At 35.1% G+C, this 15,084-nt stretch overlaps 1 protein-coding gene across 50 annotated transcripts in view; it reads left to right on the top strand.

Annotated features, from left to right (window-relative positions):
* Positions 1-15,084, top strand: part of Rims1 (regulating synaptic membrane exocytosis 1) — a 470,293-nt gene that overhangs the window by 361,279 nt on the left and 93,930 nt on the right. For 21 of the 50 annotated variants that reach the window (XM_040729545.1, XM_013115098.3, XM_021228514.2 and 18 more), the window contains 2 exons: positions 1,004-1,116; positions 14,796-14,908. In XM_040729545.1, the coding sequence (XP_040585479.1) occupies positions 1,004-1,116; positions 14,796-14,908 (226 nt within the window). Of the gene's footprint in view, positions 1-1,003; positions 1,117-4,620; positions 4,651-14,795; positions 14,909-15,084 lie in introns of all 50 variants that reach the window. The other 29 variants (XM_021228503.2, XM_021228500.2, XM_021228497.2 and 26 more) reach the window with 2 other exon arrangements.

The following is a 15,084-nucleotide window of genomic DNA, read 5'->3' as shown; positions in this document are numbered from 1 at the left end:
TTCGTGTCCTGCTGCCGGGTGTCGGTGTGGTGTTGTTCCTTCCTGAGCACTCGAAGCTTTCACTCATTACGGCACCATAGTTTTTAATCTTTTTCTTTGTGACACTTAATCCTCTCCCACATCCTCTACCACGTACATCTCTCTTCACTGTGCTGGCAGAATCCCCTCTAGTTCCTGCCAGTTAGCTGCCATCAAAAACTAAATCTGACTGTGTTCTGTCCTTTCATCTGTTTGTGGCATATCATACATACTTTACAATGTAAATGCTTTATGATGAGTTTACCCAGAATTAAATATGTATTTGCTTATTGAAGTACCAGAGAATTCTACAAAGTTTTATATGTATCTATAAACCCAAATAGTGTTTAAAGTTTCTTTAGTTACTAAGTGTTTGAATGCCAGCTTTATCTGGGCAGGAATGCCTCTCATATTCTCATTTCCAATTTTAATGTCAGACTATCCTGTAGAATATGTCCAAGGTTATTTGAAATCCTTTTCAAGGTTTATAGTTTGTTTCTATTTTTTAAAAATGCACAACTTATTGGTGACTAATGTCAGGTTGTGCATCAAGAACTCAAAATTATAAATGACTCTAAAGTGTGTATGAGAGGTGGCATAGCCGTTTGGCAACATGCCTTCATAACTATTTCTATACATATATATACATATACATACATATATATATATATATATATATTGCAGTATTGCAGTCCAGAGGCTGTGGTCAGTTCTGTCATGATACTAACAAAAATGAACGTCTTTAAGAAAGAATGGCCCCAGAGAAAGTGAGTCACATTCTGATTAATTCAGGAATTTACTATGCAGAACGCTTGCTTAAGCCTCTTATTACAGTAGTCCTTTTACATGTGTCATCTAAGGTCTTTGATTTTTGCTTCCAATAACCCAGTTAGATGTTTTACGCCTGTGTAGTGACTGGGTAAAGGAAAACATGGTGTGCCGGGCTGTATTGGAATTTCACCTGCCATTTGCTGTTTGCCTACAGAACGCACCGACAAGGAAGCCCAACGCAGTCTTCTCCAGCAGACACACCCTTCAGCAGTCGCCGGGGAAGACAGCTCCCACAGGTGCCAGTTCGAAGCGGCAGTATAGAACAAGGTATCCAAAAATGAGAGATATTTGTCCAAACACCAGGAGTTGAGGAACTTCTCCTTCAAACACTCCCTTTAATTAGATGGCATTATTTTGATCACACGCAACTCTGAATCCTGAGAATTTATGTTTCTTGCAATTTTATCCTCAACACCTAGTTTCAGTGGTCCATGCCACATAGCAATCAACATTTGTTGAGTAGAGTAAATGACATAATTTACATGATTGGTTGACAGAGTGGGTGGAGTCCTGAAGAGTTTGGAAAGGCATAAAACTAGGTGATACAGTTTTAAAACCTCAGTACTATCTGTTATTGTATGTACTGAAAAAAGGCCTTACATTATTTTTTTTATTTAAAGTATGATCATTGAGTGATGCATTAGTATTCTTCATTTTAGCTTCATGGGCAGTGTCTTGCATTTTAAATAGTTTGATGGTGAAAAATTACTGAGACCGTGTATTTGACATTTTCCGATGAGCCCAATTGTCTGAGTTTCTTACATTAAGTGTACATGGGTTGTTTTCTAAGAGAATGACCATGTGTGTATGTGTTTGGGGGGGAGTATGGAGATGTGTACTCTGATAGTAGAAACCAAGATTAAAGTGCATGAGTAAGACATTTGAAATGCTGGACTAAAATACTATTTTTCCTGACCCGTTTCTTAGTAGGTCAATGACATCAGTGTTTTGTGAGGCATTTATTACCAATGAATAAAAGAATTACTGAATTTTTCTCTAGTTCAGGGCTGTGGTTCAAGAACAATGAACATGAACAATGCCAATCTGTGTCCCTATGAAATACTCTGATGATTACTTCCCTGAGTACTTCTCCAACACTGTTGGTTGTTGCTGCCATGAAATTCACATTTCCCCACAGATTGCATTGCTTCAGACTAGAAGTGGCCTGTGTAGCCATGCAAAATACTTGATAATAGGAATATTAATGTGAATAAGTGATGATGATTTAAATCAGTGCTGCAAAACATGCCATAAAAGCTACATCAAAAATTGATTTGTGTTTTTCAAAATCATGTTTCTTATTGGTACACCATGCTTTAGTGGTCAAGGATGAGGTAAATGTATACACTTAGTCGATTAGCAAAATGCAGTCTTGGTGAAAGTTGTTTCTAAAATACCAGTTATGGATTGTAGAGTCCAAATTTCTCATAGGCTTTTTTTCTGGAATGTTTTGAGACAATTGAGAAAAGCTAATGTTATTTGAACTATGCTAGCAACACATCTGTTAAAAGTTTGATTTTTTAACAAATAGATGATGGTGTTTTAACTTACTCATTCATGACTCTTGTTGCACAACTGAATGAACTATAAATTTGGATTCTTCACTAGAAATCAAGTGTTGCTGGTCACACTGAAGCTGAACAAGTCATGTGTTGTTCCTAAAATTCTTTGCATTTCCTCCAGTTGCAAGTAAAACACTCCCTATCATATGAGGGTTCACAGTGGGATTATAACAATGTTTTGCAAAAATCAGTTGAACCATATGTTTATCTTTGCAATTTCTGTTCCATTGCTAATATCTACTGTTTGTGATACTCATATTCACAGTTGCCTTTCAGAGAAAACAGCAATGTGTAAAGACTGGATTAAGGTGGGAAGAAGGGAATGAAATGTTGGAGTTATTTTGGTATTATCTATGACAACACTTTAGTAAACCCAGTTGGTCATTCAAGGTTCCTGAAACATTCTGATATAGATAGAACTTGCAGAATGGAAGTCATCATGTACTATTTAATCTAAGCATTCCGAGGCATACTTCATGATATTGATACTTGTTTTTGGGCTTGTGGTCAATGATAGTAGTATCATCTTCTTATAGGTGTTTTCATACTGAACAGTTCATGTGACATGTTTATCCTTAATTATTTTCTAAAGTGTTTCAATCTATGGGCTAGACATTACTTGGTACATTTTATTTGTGATGCATTTCACTGTTCTTAAGGTGATATGAGTATGTCATTCATTTCCTTTTTGATGGGTTTTTAGACTATAGTACTGTTTCATGTGGGAATTAACAGCAACTGAAGTTTATTTTTGACTTCTTAAGCTCTAATTAACTTGACTTCCAGTTTTTCCTGTTTAATATCTTATAAAGGGCTGATTAACTGTTTCTAATGTAATTCAGTTAATAAACAGCTCTTTGGTAAGAACCAAGTACTTTCAGTGGCTTAGTTTCCTAGACAGTGATGCAATTTTATGATGCAATCATAAATTAGTTTTATTAATACATTTTGTATATGATTATCTATATTATTGTTTTAGGCTTTATACAAAGATAATTTGATATGATGGGTATATTTTTAAATTTTTTATCAGTGATATTTATTGTATGTACTATATTATGAGCAGATTTTCCAATATTAAAGACTATTATTTTAAAAGATATTGACTACTTGAAAATTATTTTAAAATTTCCTTTAATAAATTGCCCAATACATGAAATCTGGTTATATAAAAAATTTGTGTCAGGAAAAACAGATTATTGCAGTACATATTTTGAAATAAAAGCAGATTAAAATATAGTGTATACTTTACTCTTAGTATGGAAAAATTGAGAGGTGAGAGTTCCTTGAAATTTTTGATTACATGTATTTAATACAATATAGTATCATTTTACATAGAGTTAAGATGAAGGCAGCCATGAGTGATTGTATAAAAATGGGTGTTTCCTGAACAGGCCAGGTAGCTATGCTTCATTGATGCTTCTTAAAGAAGCATGTAAAGACCATTCACAAACAAAAAGTTAAGGGCAAGCCATTAGCTCAATGTTGACTTTGCATGTAGTACTTAAAATATGAGATCATACTGACACCTTCCTTCAGATGTGACTAGAATAGTTGTTTTTCACTAAAGAATATAACAGCAAAGAGGGAGATAGAAAGTTTCATGAAATATCTAATGGGTAAACTTATCTTGAGATATTTACTATACAATTGAAGAAAAAGGAAAGACTACTTAAATTGGGATATAACTTGTTCACACAGAAAATACTACAGAAGATTTCCATGCTGTAGGTTGTATGCTTTCTATTCAATAGAAAAAATGGCATTAATCACTTGGAAATTCAAATCATATGAAATGGCAATTTTGCTATTAAAGTTTCTATGTAGATTAAATATGCTTTCATATACAGTGTAAGACAGTGGTGGATTTAAATTGCAAAGTTCTAGTAAAATGTTGCCAAATTGTGCAGTTCTTAAAAGTCAAGGAAAAAGTATTGTAGCATATGCATTGGGAATATCAAACAAGTTATTTTCCCGATATTTTTGTTTTGTTTAAATCTTTGAATTGCTGTATTCATTTTTTGAATTAATTTCAATACCATATGTGAAACTTTCTCATGGTTTATCATTGCAGTTTACCATGTCACCTCATGTGTTATGCATTTTTAGTATTCATGCCATTTTTTTAATTCACATTTCCATGTCTAACTATAAATTTGCTGATTTCTTTCTTTTGTTTCCATCATTATGTGCATTTAATTCATTGAAGAACAAGAAAAATATTACTCTTCCACTAAAGGTAAATATTAATGTAATTTTTAACCATTCATACTGTTGCTTTTATAATATGTAAGAGTTTGCAAATATTGGAATAGATATCAAAATTATTTAATAGGTAGTTATTTCTCTGAAGTATTGTGCTATTTATTAATTCTTTGAGATTACACAAAGTTAGATCAAGTAGTATTGATGCAAAATTCTTTTATCTGCACTGCTAGCTAAATTTTGTAAGCTAATAATGTATATCTTAAATGGTAATATTTTCTTTTATTATAGGAATTCATGGCTTTTCTTTTGTTATAGGAATTCATGGCATAGTCTTTATTTCTTCTTGAGTTTCCTTGTGTTGTTTCTATTTTCCTGCTCTTATAGGTATGGGATTTAAATGTCCTGTTATCCTGTCTGGCTAACATCTACTACTCAGAATAGAGAGTCCCTACCTTTTATTGTCTGGATAGCATGAACTTCATGAAATTTATGAGCTTTGCAGCAGTCAGACATGCTTAGAGCAGGCACCAATCTTAGTGCTCTGGACTTGAAGCTTGTTTCCTTATTAATCCTGTCTATCTGAGAGATACAGAAAGTAGAATTTATCCAGCCCATTGTCCTGAGAAGGCCCCGGCCTCTTCTCTCACTTTTTAATCAAAAATTATTTTTGATCAATTCACTTAAATTTCAAGTCTGACTTCTTCCCTCCACATTGGTACTGCCCACATCAGTTCTTTTTCAGAATTAAATTTTTGAATATGATTACATCTTTGAATATGAGTTTATGAACCACTATAGTAGCGTTTTAGTAATACTTCAATTGTGCAATGTTTATAGGTATATCCATCGGATATTTGAAAGCAGTTTGAATTGATTTGTTTATTTTAGTAACTCTCAAAGCTTGTCAAGATCTCTGTCCTTGGGGTTGGAAAGACGGCTCAATGGACAAGAATGCTTTTTGGTCTTGAAAAGGCGTGAGTTCAGTTCCCAGCACTCACATCAAGCAGCTAAAAACCACCTGGAAGTCTAGTTTCAGGAATCCAGTTCTCTCATCTGAATTCAGTTTGTACCTGCCCACAAGTGGTACACATATACATGCACAGACACATACGCACAAACACACAAGCAATTTAAAATCAAAGATCCCTGCCCTTTCCTACTTATCAATAGTAGAGAGCAAAGGGGTGTTTTCTTATTCACTTTCTTTCACTGCATTTTGAAAATCTTCATTTAATAGACTCAAATACCACATGCCTTTTTCATAGCCCTTAATATACACGGGATATATTGCAAATCTTAGTGTGTGAGATAATATTCAATACTGTCTAGTCTGAACTTATACATATTAGAATTATGTGTCTGGCTCATAAGGTACACATCTGAGCACATACTATTTGACATGCTAAGGACAAATAGTAACTAAAGCAAAAGGCTTGTCAATGAAATGAATAAGCTCTTATCTTAGGTTTCAGTAAGCTCATGACGTCTTGTATTCTTAATTTAGATATGAGAAGCAACTTAATATTCAATGGTACAAAATAACCAGTGTGCTTTTCTTAGATTAAGAAGAATATTGCTAGATTTGCAAGGTTAGCAATACGACAAAATCCTTTGAAGTTTTTTGAAGTATTTTATTTGCTTCATTAAGATTTATTTTTATTATTGTTAGTTATGTGGGGTGTTCACATGGGTGCATGGGTGTTCTCGCAGGCATCAGATCTCTCAGGAGCTGGAGTTAGAGTGTGAGCCAACTGATATGAGTGCTGGGAACTGAACTTTTGGTTCCTTTGGAAGAGCAGCAAGTGCTCTTAAGTACTGAGTCATGTCTCCAGCTCCAAATCCTTTGGATTTTATATTGGAAATGGGTCTAATTCATTTTCAAAAAGATGCATTCCAACAATGAATTAGAAGAACATTTAATTAGAGATCTGCTGTATAGTCCTATCAACCAAAAGCCAGGTAGGTAGGCTGCTACAAATGCTCTGTGTGATGCAACAAAAAGTTTGCATCAAGAATCCACACTTAAAAGTTACCACAGACCGCTTCAAGGGTTAACATTTTCATAGATCAGTGTGCCCTGGAAGCCAGGTGTTATACCCTGGCAAGTCTGTGAGGCAGGAAGGAGATAGGCTTCACAAAACAGACCCTGTAAGTGGAATCAACCCAAGAGGCAAGAGTGAACGGTCATCCAGCAAGACTCAGTAGCCAGGGCGGTGTGTTTCTCTAGGGTTGGAGGTGGTGTAACCACCAACAGTGGCCCTCACAGCCCAGCAGGTATTAAAGCAAGTTCATATTTTTCTTCAAAGCCATGTGACATACTGAAAATGAAAGACACGTTTGCTGTAAGGTAGAGACCCTCTTCTGCAATCTATAATAGGGAATTCATGTAGTTTGAATGCTTTCTCCTTGAGGAAATGACCAGAGAGGCCAATAAACTCATTAGTTTGCATTAGTTTGATTATTTGTAGATACAATTATCTTACAAATAAAGACCCCAGTTTTTCAGGGATTATGCAACACTGTGAGTGCCAAAATTACAACAGTTTGGGGAAAATGGTTGGTCACTCTACCTATAGAGGAAATACCCTGGTGGTGTGCCAGAGCACAATTAATAATAAACAGAAGATATCATTCACAATATATTGATCACTCAACTAAAAGTGTTGTACATTATCTCATATTTTCACAACAACCCAGGATATAGGTATTAGTACCCTTTATTTTCTGAGATATCTAAAGCTTCAGGAGATTGCAAACCTGACCCCCTTGTCAGTCACTTACTTGGTAAGTGGGAAGCCCTCCTCTAAAAATCCTATTCAAAACCCACTTTGTGCTACAGGTACTCAGTGATCTATTTCTAAGTGTCAACCATGCATACAGAGTATCATCAGTGTAGTACTCATGTCATATAGAAATACAGCTTTAAGACCTAAGTGTGCTGCCTCAGGTGCTGTGAGACAGGCCTATATTTTAATCATCTAGTCTGTGTTCTGTCCTCTTTGCCCTAAAGATGCAACAGCCTCTTTCATTGCACAGTGATCTGGGAGAGGGCCACTTAGTTTTTACATGTTCACCTGCTGACTCAGCTGTGGAGCACTCAGCTAAATCTATGCCTGACTTCTCGCTAAGTCACACATGGGGAAACATCAACAAAAACCAGATTGTTTATATGGGACCTAGACCTTACAATCTGGGATTGAAAATTCGGGTGAAGAATTATTAGTAAATGTTCATATAAATTAATTTTCTCTTGACTCCTTTTATGTTGAAAGCTGAGAGATGATATCATTTTAGGTTTCACAAACTGCTTTTAGGCCTATTTTTAATCATTCATTCTAAAAGTAAGCCGATTTTCCCTCTCTGCTACATTTCTTGGACAGTTTTAAAGAGCCCATGAATGTAGTTTGGGGGCATCGAAATAATGATATCAGAAGATCAAAAGTGAACCAGAAAGTAAATGACTTCAAGGTGAGAAAAATATTATTGTCATGATAAATTTCTATTTTTTAATGCCTTTAGATGGTATTTCTTAAGTGCATTGTCTCTGGCTCCTGGGAATAAATTTGAAACATAACAGAACACATTACATTATGTTTTCTACAAATATGATACCCTTAATTATAAAGCATGTGTAATTTATACACCTGGATAATAAAAGACATTTAGAGTCCAAGTAATTAAGTTGTTTCAAAGGAACAAAAAGCAAATGTCATTTTGTTGCTTTTTGTTTTCCCCCTGACTAATGAAATGTGTCATAATTATTGTAACAAGATTGTAAGAGCTGATTAAGGAATGTCTCTAGTCAACTGCATTATTAATCTAAGTTCTAGAACAAATGCTAAAGCATATTGCCTGCATTCTTCTCCGCTACATGATGACCAAAAGAGTTTGAGTGTCAAGTAATGCAAAGTAAAATTTATGGAAGTATGGCATTAACCTTAGATTTAATTTTCATAAAAGTGAAAATGACAATTTTATTTTCTGTTGCATTAATTATAATATAGATCATTAATCATTTATAATACTAGTAGGCTATAGTGATAAAATGGGAAGAAATATGCTTCAAGTCCTATGTCAGCCAGTTTGTAACTTTGAAATTTTACATTTCCTATAATACCAAATGGTTGTAATTATTTTTTTTTACAAATTATCATTTAATAGATTGCATAAGAGGCCAGGTCGGTCATTCCCTGCTCTTGTAGTTTGAGGATTATATTTGGAGTCTTGATATATAATTCCATGGTAGTGTGCTTGCTAGGTGTGTATGAAATCCTAGGTTCCATCCCTAATTGTGTTCTCTAGAGAGCAAGGAAACCTGTGGTGAGGGAGGGGGCAAAGTCAAGCCAACTGACACAGAGAGGAGAGAGAGGCTAATTTTGAAGGTATCTCCTGGGCTGCATCATTCAGGTGCAGCATTTTACTGGACTATATATTGTACATAATAATTTGAACTTTCATATTAAAAGTGTGTTTAGTTGATCATTGCCTATGTATGATCCTAGCTTCTTTAAAAGTGGCTTCTCAGAGGGTCACATCACATAACCGAGAAGATGCGGTTTTGACCTCCCCGTTCTGTTCAGTTGGATGTATTTACTAGCAACCATATTATGATAGGCACTGAAACTTGTACATAATCCACATGCAATAACCCTTGCAAGATATCCCTAACTGATCAAAGACTTTTATCACCCCTTTCTCCTGAGATGTACAAAAGAAGTGAAGAGGTACATAAAATTAAGCCAGTGTCCAACCATGGACAGTTTCTTTGATGTGCACTGTCTAGTTATGTCCTTCAAATTCCCAAATGTGGTAAAGAGACTCCAAGGGAGCTGAGTCTATCAAAGTTAGGTTGCATCAAGCCTGCCAAGATAGAGTCTTGTTGCAGTGTGACTGGAACAATGAATATTATGCTGAATATTGGAGGTCATGTTTGATAAAACAAATGTCTCCCAAAGACAGATTCCTCTTCACTCCAAAGAGGTAATTACTCTGGCAAATCAGGGGTACCTCTTAAGGAAGAGTAATGTTTAAAAAAAAACCTCATTTCTTTCTGGCAGCTATTTGACCTTGAGCAGCACAGAAGAGCTAGGTAAATAATTCTTCCATCAGGAGCTGGCCCTGTCTGTTAAAGACAGGTATTTCAGTGTATGGGAGTTTGCAAGTTTCTACCTGGGGCTGGTGATCTGGAGGTCTGTAGGCAGTCTATTGGAAATAACACATGCTAAAACAACATGTGAGGTTATGTGGCTGCAGTGTGTTTTATGTATCTGTTTATGTAAATAATCTTTTTCACCTATGCCAGTGTTCCATTTCAATTATATAGACCGAATAGACTGTCTTATTTAGTTTTCTTAAAGCCAGTGTGGTATATTGGCTCAATGGGTATTAACTTGCTGGTCACTGTTCATGACTTTCATGCTGGATAATCATAAAATTTACTGTCTCCGTTATTATTAAATACTGGTTAATATCTAGGAGGACTGGCCAATTAGCTTTTTATTAAACCAATCTGAATGACAAATCTTTACAGTGTACAAAAGGATTACTTCACAGCAGTCCAAGAAAAACTGAAAACATGTCTTTACTTGCACACAGGAATTCATGTCATTTACGGCAAGTCACTAAGATTCAGGAACTTACACAGAGTGAAAAAACTTTACACTGTATACGACAGTGCTGATGTAGAAGTTAAATAAGGTTCTGTCAACTTATATACGTTTGAAAGTCAGGTTGATCATCTAGGGAAGACACTGTCTCTTCATTTTAAAACATGACAGATAATAATGTAAAATTCAGCTCATTTTTCTGGTAACACCCATAGTTTGGGAAAGTTGGTGAATTTAAAAATGTTGGAAAGAATGAATCGTGATAGTTTCTGTTTTACAAGTGTAAAAAAATTACTGCAATTGAGGTTCTTTGAGGACTCCCTTCCCTTTACAAATGGAAACATAGGAGCCACTGAACTGGTGAAGAACAATGAGTCAGCTTTCGCTCTTGTCAATCCCCATGCCATTCTTAACTGTTTTTGCTATGTTGATTCTAAGCAAGGAATAATCCTTAACGTTCTTAAAATGCTTCCAATACTTAAAATGCAATGCTTCTGGGTATTGCATTTTAAGTCCTCAGATGCCAGCCCTTTACCTGATAAAATATTTTAAGATCTAGTTTATATTTAAAATGCCTTTATAGTCAGACTTTGTATCATTTTTACATACTGCAGTTCAAGTAGCCAGACCTTTTTAACCCTTTAGTACTTTCCATTCTCTATCTTAGGTTGATGTTTGTCTCTCCTTAGTTCTTTAAGTACAGGACTTGAGAGAGTGAATTCTTTACACTTTTTGTTAATACCTGAGTCACTTTACCTGTCACAGTTACATTACAATGTTTCTGACAGCTTTCAGGAATGAGGTCCTGGACTGGTAAATTGGGTATGGGGGAGCTTTCAATCTCTCCATACTGTAACTATGTTGCCATTTAGGAGGAAGCAGGAATTTTAATCTTTTCAACTACGGGTAGCACATCAAAGTGGACTCCAGCTATCCTGCTCAGAGGTTATTATGTTTCAGGACTGACTCATGGGAACTCTTGTTTGCAAAAACAAATGCTGAGAATCATTTTCATTTCAAGAAATTTAATGTACAAATTCACTTTGTCCTTTTAAATTTTTATTTCATAAGAAACACTTGAAAAAAATGTGAGAAGTTTTAGTGTGGCTGTTTTGCCTTTACCTATGTTTATGCACATACCACATGTATGTCCACAGAGGCCAGAAGAGGGCATCAGATACCATGGACTGGAGTTACAGATGGCTAGCAATTGAGCCTGGATCCTCTGGAAGAGTAGCCAGTGCTCTTAATCTCTGAGTCATTTCTCCAGACTCAAATATCAACAGTTAAGCTTCTGTTAGCTTTTAGTTCTATAGATTTTGAAGTTGGTAAAGATTCATTTTTACATAAATGCAAATTCATGAAAGCTTCAACTTGGAATGCTAATCACACATAACTATTAAAAACGTTTCAAAAATAGCATGGTCTTTGGAAGTGATATATAAAACATTAAGTACTCATTAACAAATATTAAGGACTGTTAATCTTTTTCAGTATTACTTTTTATCAAATGAATTTTTGAAAGGGGGATCTGGAGAGAGGGGGCAGCATTTAAGATTGCTGATTGCTCTTGAAAAAGAATGGACTTTGGTTTCTAGCTAACCACTGCCTATGATTATAGTGCCAGGTGATCCAATGTGATACCTGGACATATATGTGTGAGCAAACACACACACACCTATCTACATATAAATAAAAATCAAATGATACTTAAAACTTTACTCCTTGGCTTGTAAAGTAATATGAGAGGCAGATCTATTTAAATACAGACAGGTATAAACAGAAATTCACAAATGGTTTTTGCTTTTTGTAGCTTCACAAAGGCCTATCCCCCTTCATACATACATCATTATGGAACTATGAGTCAGGTGAAATCATTTGAGCATTTTCGGTATGTTAAGAATTGTGGGTCCATGAGATGGCTCAGTATGTAAAGGAAACTTCCCACAAGCTTGAGACTCTGGCCTGAGTTAAATTCCCAGGACCCACATGCTGGGGAGAACTGATTCCAGTAAATTGTCCTCTGACATGTACTCCCAGGCCACAAGTGGTTAATTTTGTTAATATTATTTCAAGGACATAGTTTGGTTTTGACTATTTCTGTTATTATTCCTTTTAATAACAGATATTGCTGGACTCATATTTTAGGGTTGATGTTTGAGAAACTTAGCTTTTAATGTCAATAATACCTACAGAATGTCAGTTCATTTCACAATGTACATTTGAGAAATAAAAGTATGTAGAAAAGTTAAACAGCACTCACATTCACGCCAAGGGTGTGATTATGAAGTATCCTTTCAATGCCCTGTGATAATGTGTGTAAACAATTATTTCATTCATAAGTGTCATCAAAAGGAGGACACACAGAAGGACTCTGAGCAACATGATGCAATTATACGACCTTCTGATCGCTCAAGTAAATAATCAGGCTCATTTGAATTTGGCTTCTGTTTGGAATCTGAGCTCAAACAATGGAGATGGCATGACAGTTGTATTTGCTGACAAGCTGAATGGGTCAACTATGGATCTTGGGTCATAATATTAATTTGGAGATTGCTTTCATCCTGGTGATATGTAAAAGTTGTTTTCTTAAACTTTCTTGTGAATAAGTACAGTATGTTGAGAATTTTCAGAAAGTAGTAATAAAGTCTCTGAATATAGGGTTAACATTCAGTTCACTTGTTACTGGTTTTAGTAGGGTATAAGTTGAAGTTTTGCAAAATGAATATTAGAATTCAGAAACCCAACTTACAGAAAGGGAGTGGGATGGCAAATTTCACCCGCTGAGACTGTTTCTTGGCGTTTCAGGACTGCACCTTCTGGGAAGCAATATTAAGATCTACAAAGTACTAAATGCAAATATAACAAAAGTTTGGTCTAGCAAATGTTATAAAAGCTCTTTACAAGTTAATGTATTTGATTAAGATATTAAAATAACATTTAATTATCTATGAAACTGAGATTACATTGTATTGCTTTAAACTTTATACAGTACAACTACAGTTTTTTAAAGCTCCCTAAACTCAAAGCAAATGAAAAAATATGGTACCAGGAGATATTTATGACATGGATGGAGGGCAGACAGAAGATATACTTGCATATTGCTTTCTGTACTGTTTATGGCATTCTACACATAAAAATCTTAATTTTCATATCTTCATTGCAGTTCCTAAGAATTGTCCCTATTGTAGCTTACTTCATAATGCTACCTTTGGCTCTGTGTGCTATCAAGTAACTAACAAATGTCTCAATGCCTTTTCTCAAATTGTTAAATGTCTTCTAGTTAAAGGCAATCACCATGTAGTATCCCTTAGTACAACTTCCAAAGCAAATGTGTGTTGTTGCTTAATTTTCAGAACTCTGGTGTAATAGAATGGGCTTGTCTAGTTTACTGACTTTGATAAGTCATAATTTAAAATGGTGCTGGTGTGATTAAAATTATGACTCAAAATACTGAAGTTTCCAACATATTGTCACCTATGCACGCATACACGCGTGCACACATCCCATACACACCTTAAAACATACCTTAGCATATCTTTTAGAAGCTAAATAGTACAAAGGTCATTTAGACATTTTGATACCACACACTCACACACAATCTACTTTACAAGTAGAGAGTTTAAACTTGTTTGAGAGGTTAAGCACTCTAGGAAATCAATAATAAGTTGTAACCAAAACTAATTTAGGCTTTACTCCACACAGTTGTGAACTTTTGAATGATTTACACACAATTATAGGCTTGCCTATTTTCCCTCCATTTGTAAAATCACTAAAAATTAGAGACAGAATTTTCAAGATGGATTATGATGGATTCTGGACTTATATTGAAGATTACATTCTTGCCCTCTAAAATGCTCTTTTTTTACCATAATAAAGCATTAAGTAGAGTACATTTCTGTACATATTATATTGTAAAAGAGCAAAGAAATAGAGCATATCATTTTCAAAATACATGAGCTTTATTTATGTATGTGGCTCATGCAGGCCATAAGAGGGGGAAAGTTTCTCTTTTGTCTAAAGTCCATTTTTATGGTGAGCAGATATTCATCAAAAGCTACTGATCAAAATTCATGATATAGGAAGGATACTCCAAAGAGTAGATGATTGCCAATAAAATAGTTTTCAAGAGACTTCTTTTTAACTGAGGATACCAAGTGGGTGTGCATGTATGCAGGCATGTGCATACATGTGTGTGGCATGTTCAGTGTGCAGACTTGTTTGTAGATAAGCAGCAGCAGCTAGTTGAATATACAGAAAACACCCTTTCAAGTTGATTCCACATAGTTGCCTATGAAGAGAATTGTAAATATTTTACATTGGATGAAGAAATAGGGTGCTTATTATTTTGTTACTAGCATTTGTGTTCCCTATTCTGTGTAATTTAAATTGTGTTTACCTTTAGATTAACAGTTGTGAGTGATGTCTGTTCTGCATTTTGTTTAACCTGGTTGATTTCTAAATTTTTGTTGAGTGCAAATCATTTCAAAAGCTTTGAGATCTTAAACCAGTCATTTCCTTAAAAGGTGCTTCATGTGTTTTAATGGACTTCCATTATGTGTTTTTGCAGCAAGCTTAGTAGTGGAGGAGCGAACAAGACAGATGAAAATGAAAGTTCACCGATTTAAGCAGACAGCAGGGTCTGGGTCTAGCCAAGAACTTGATCGCGAGCAATATTCCAAGGTAAAATTAGAAGTATCCAACCAATAGTGTCCCCTTGAGAAACAGAATATATACACTAGGCGTCTCGGTGTGTCTGTGTGTGTTTGTGAGTGCATGCGCGCATGCATGTGTGTGTATCACAAAATTAGAGAGCACTGAGCATGTAAATGAAATTGTCATTAAATATTAGTCTTGCA

The sequence above is a fragment of the Mesocricetus auratus genome, unplaced genomic scaffold (genome assembly GCF_017639785.1).
Source record: "Mesocricetus auratus isolate SY011 unplaced genomic scaffold, BCM_Maur_2.0 Super-Scaffold_100021, whole genome shotgun sequence".
NCBI lineage: Eukaryota > Metazoa > Chordata > Mammalia > Rodentia > Cricetidae > Mesocricetus > Mesocricetus auratus.
Note: the sequence above shows the minus strand (reverse complement) of the source record. Positions and strands in the feature narration are given on the sequence as shown.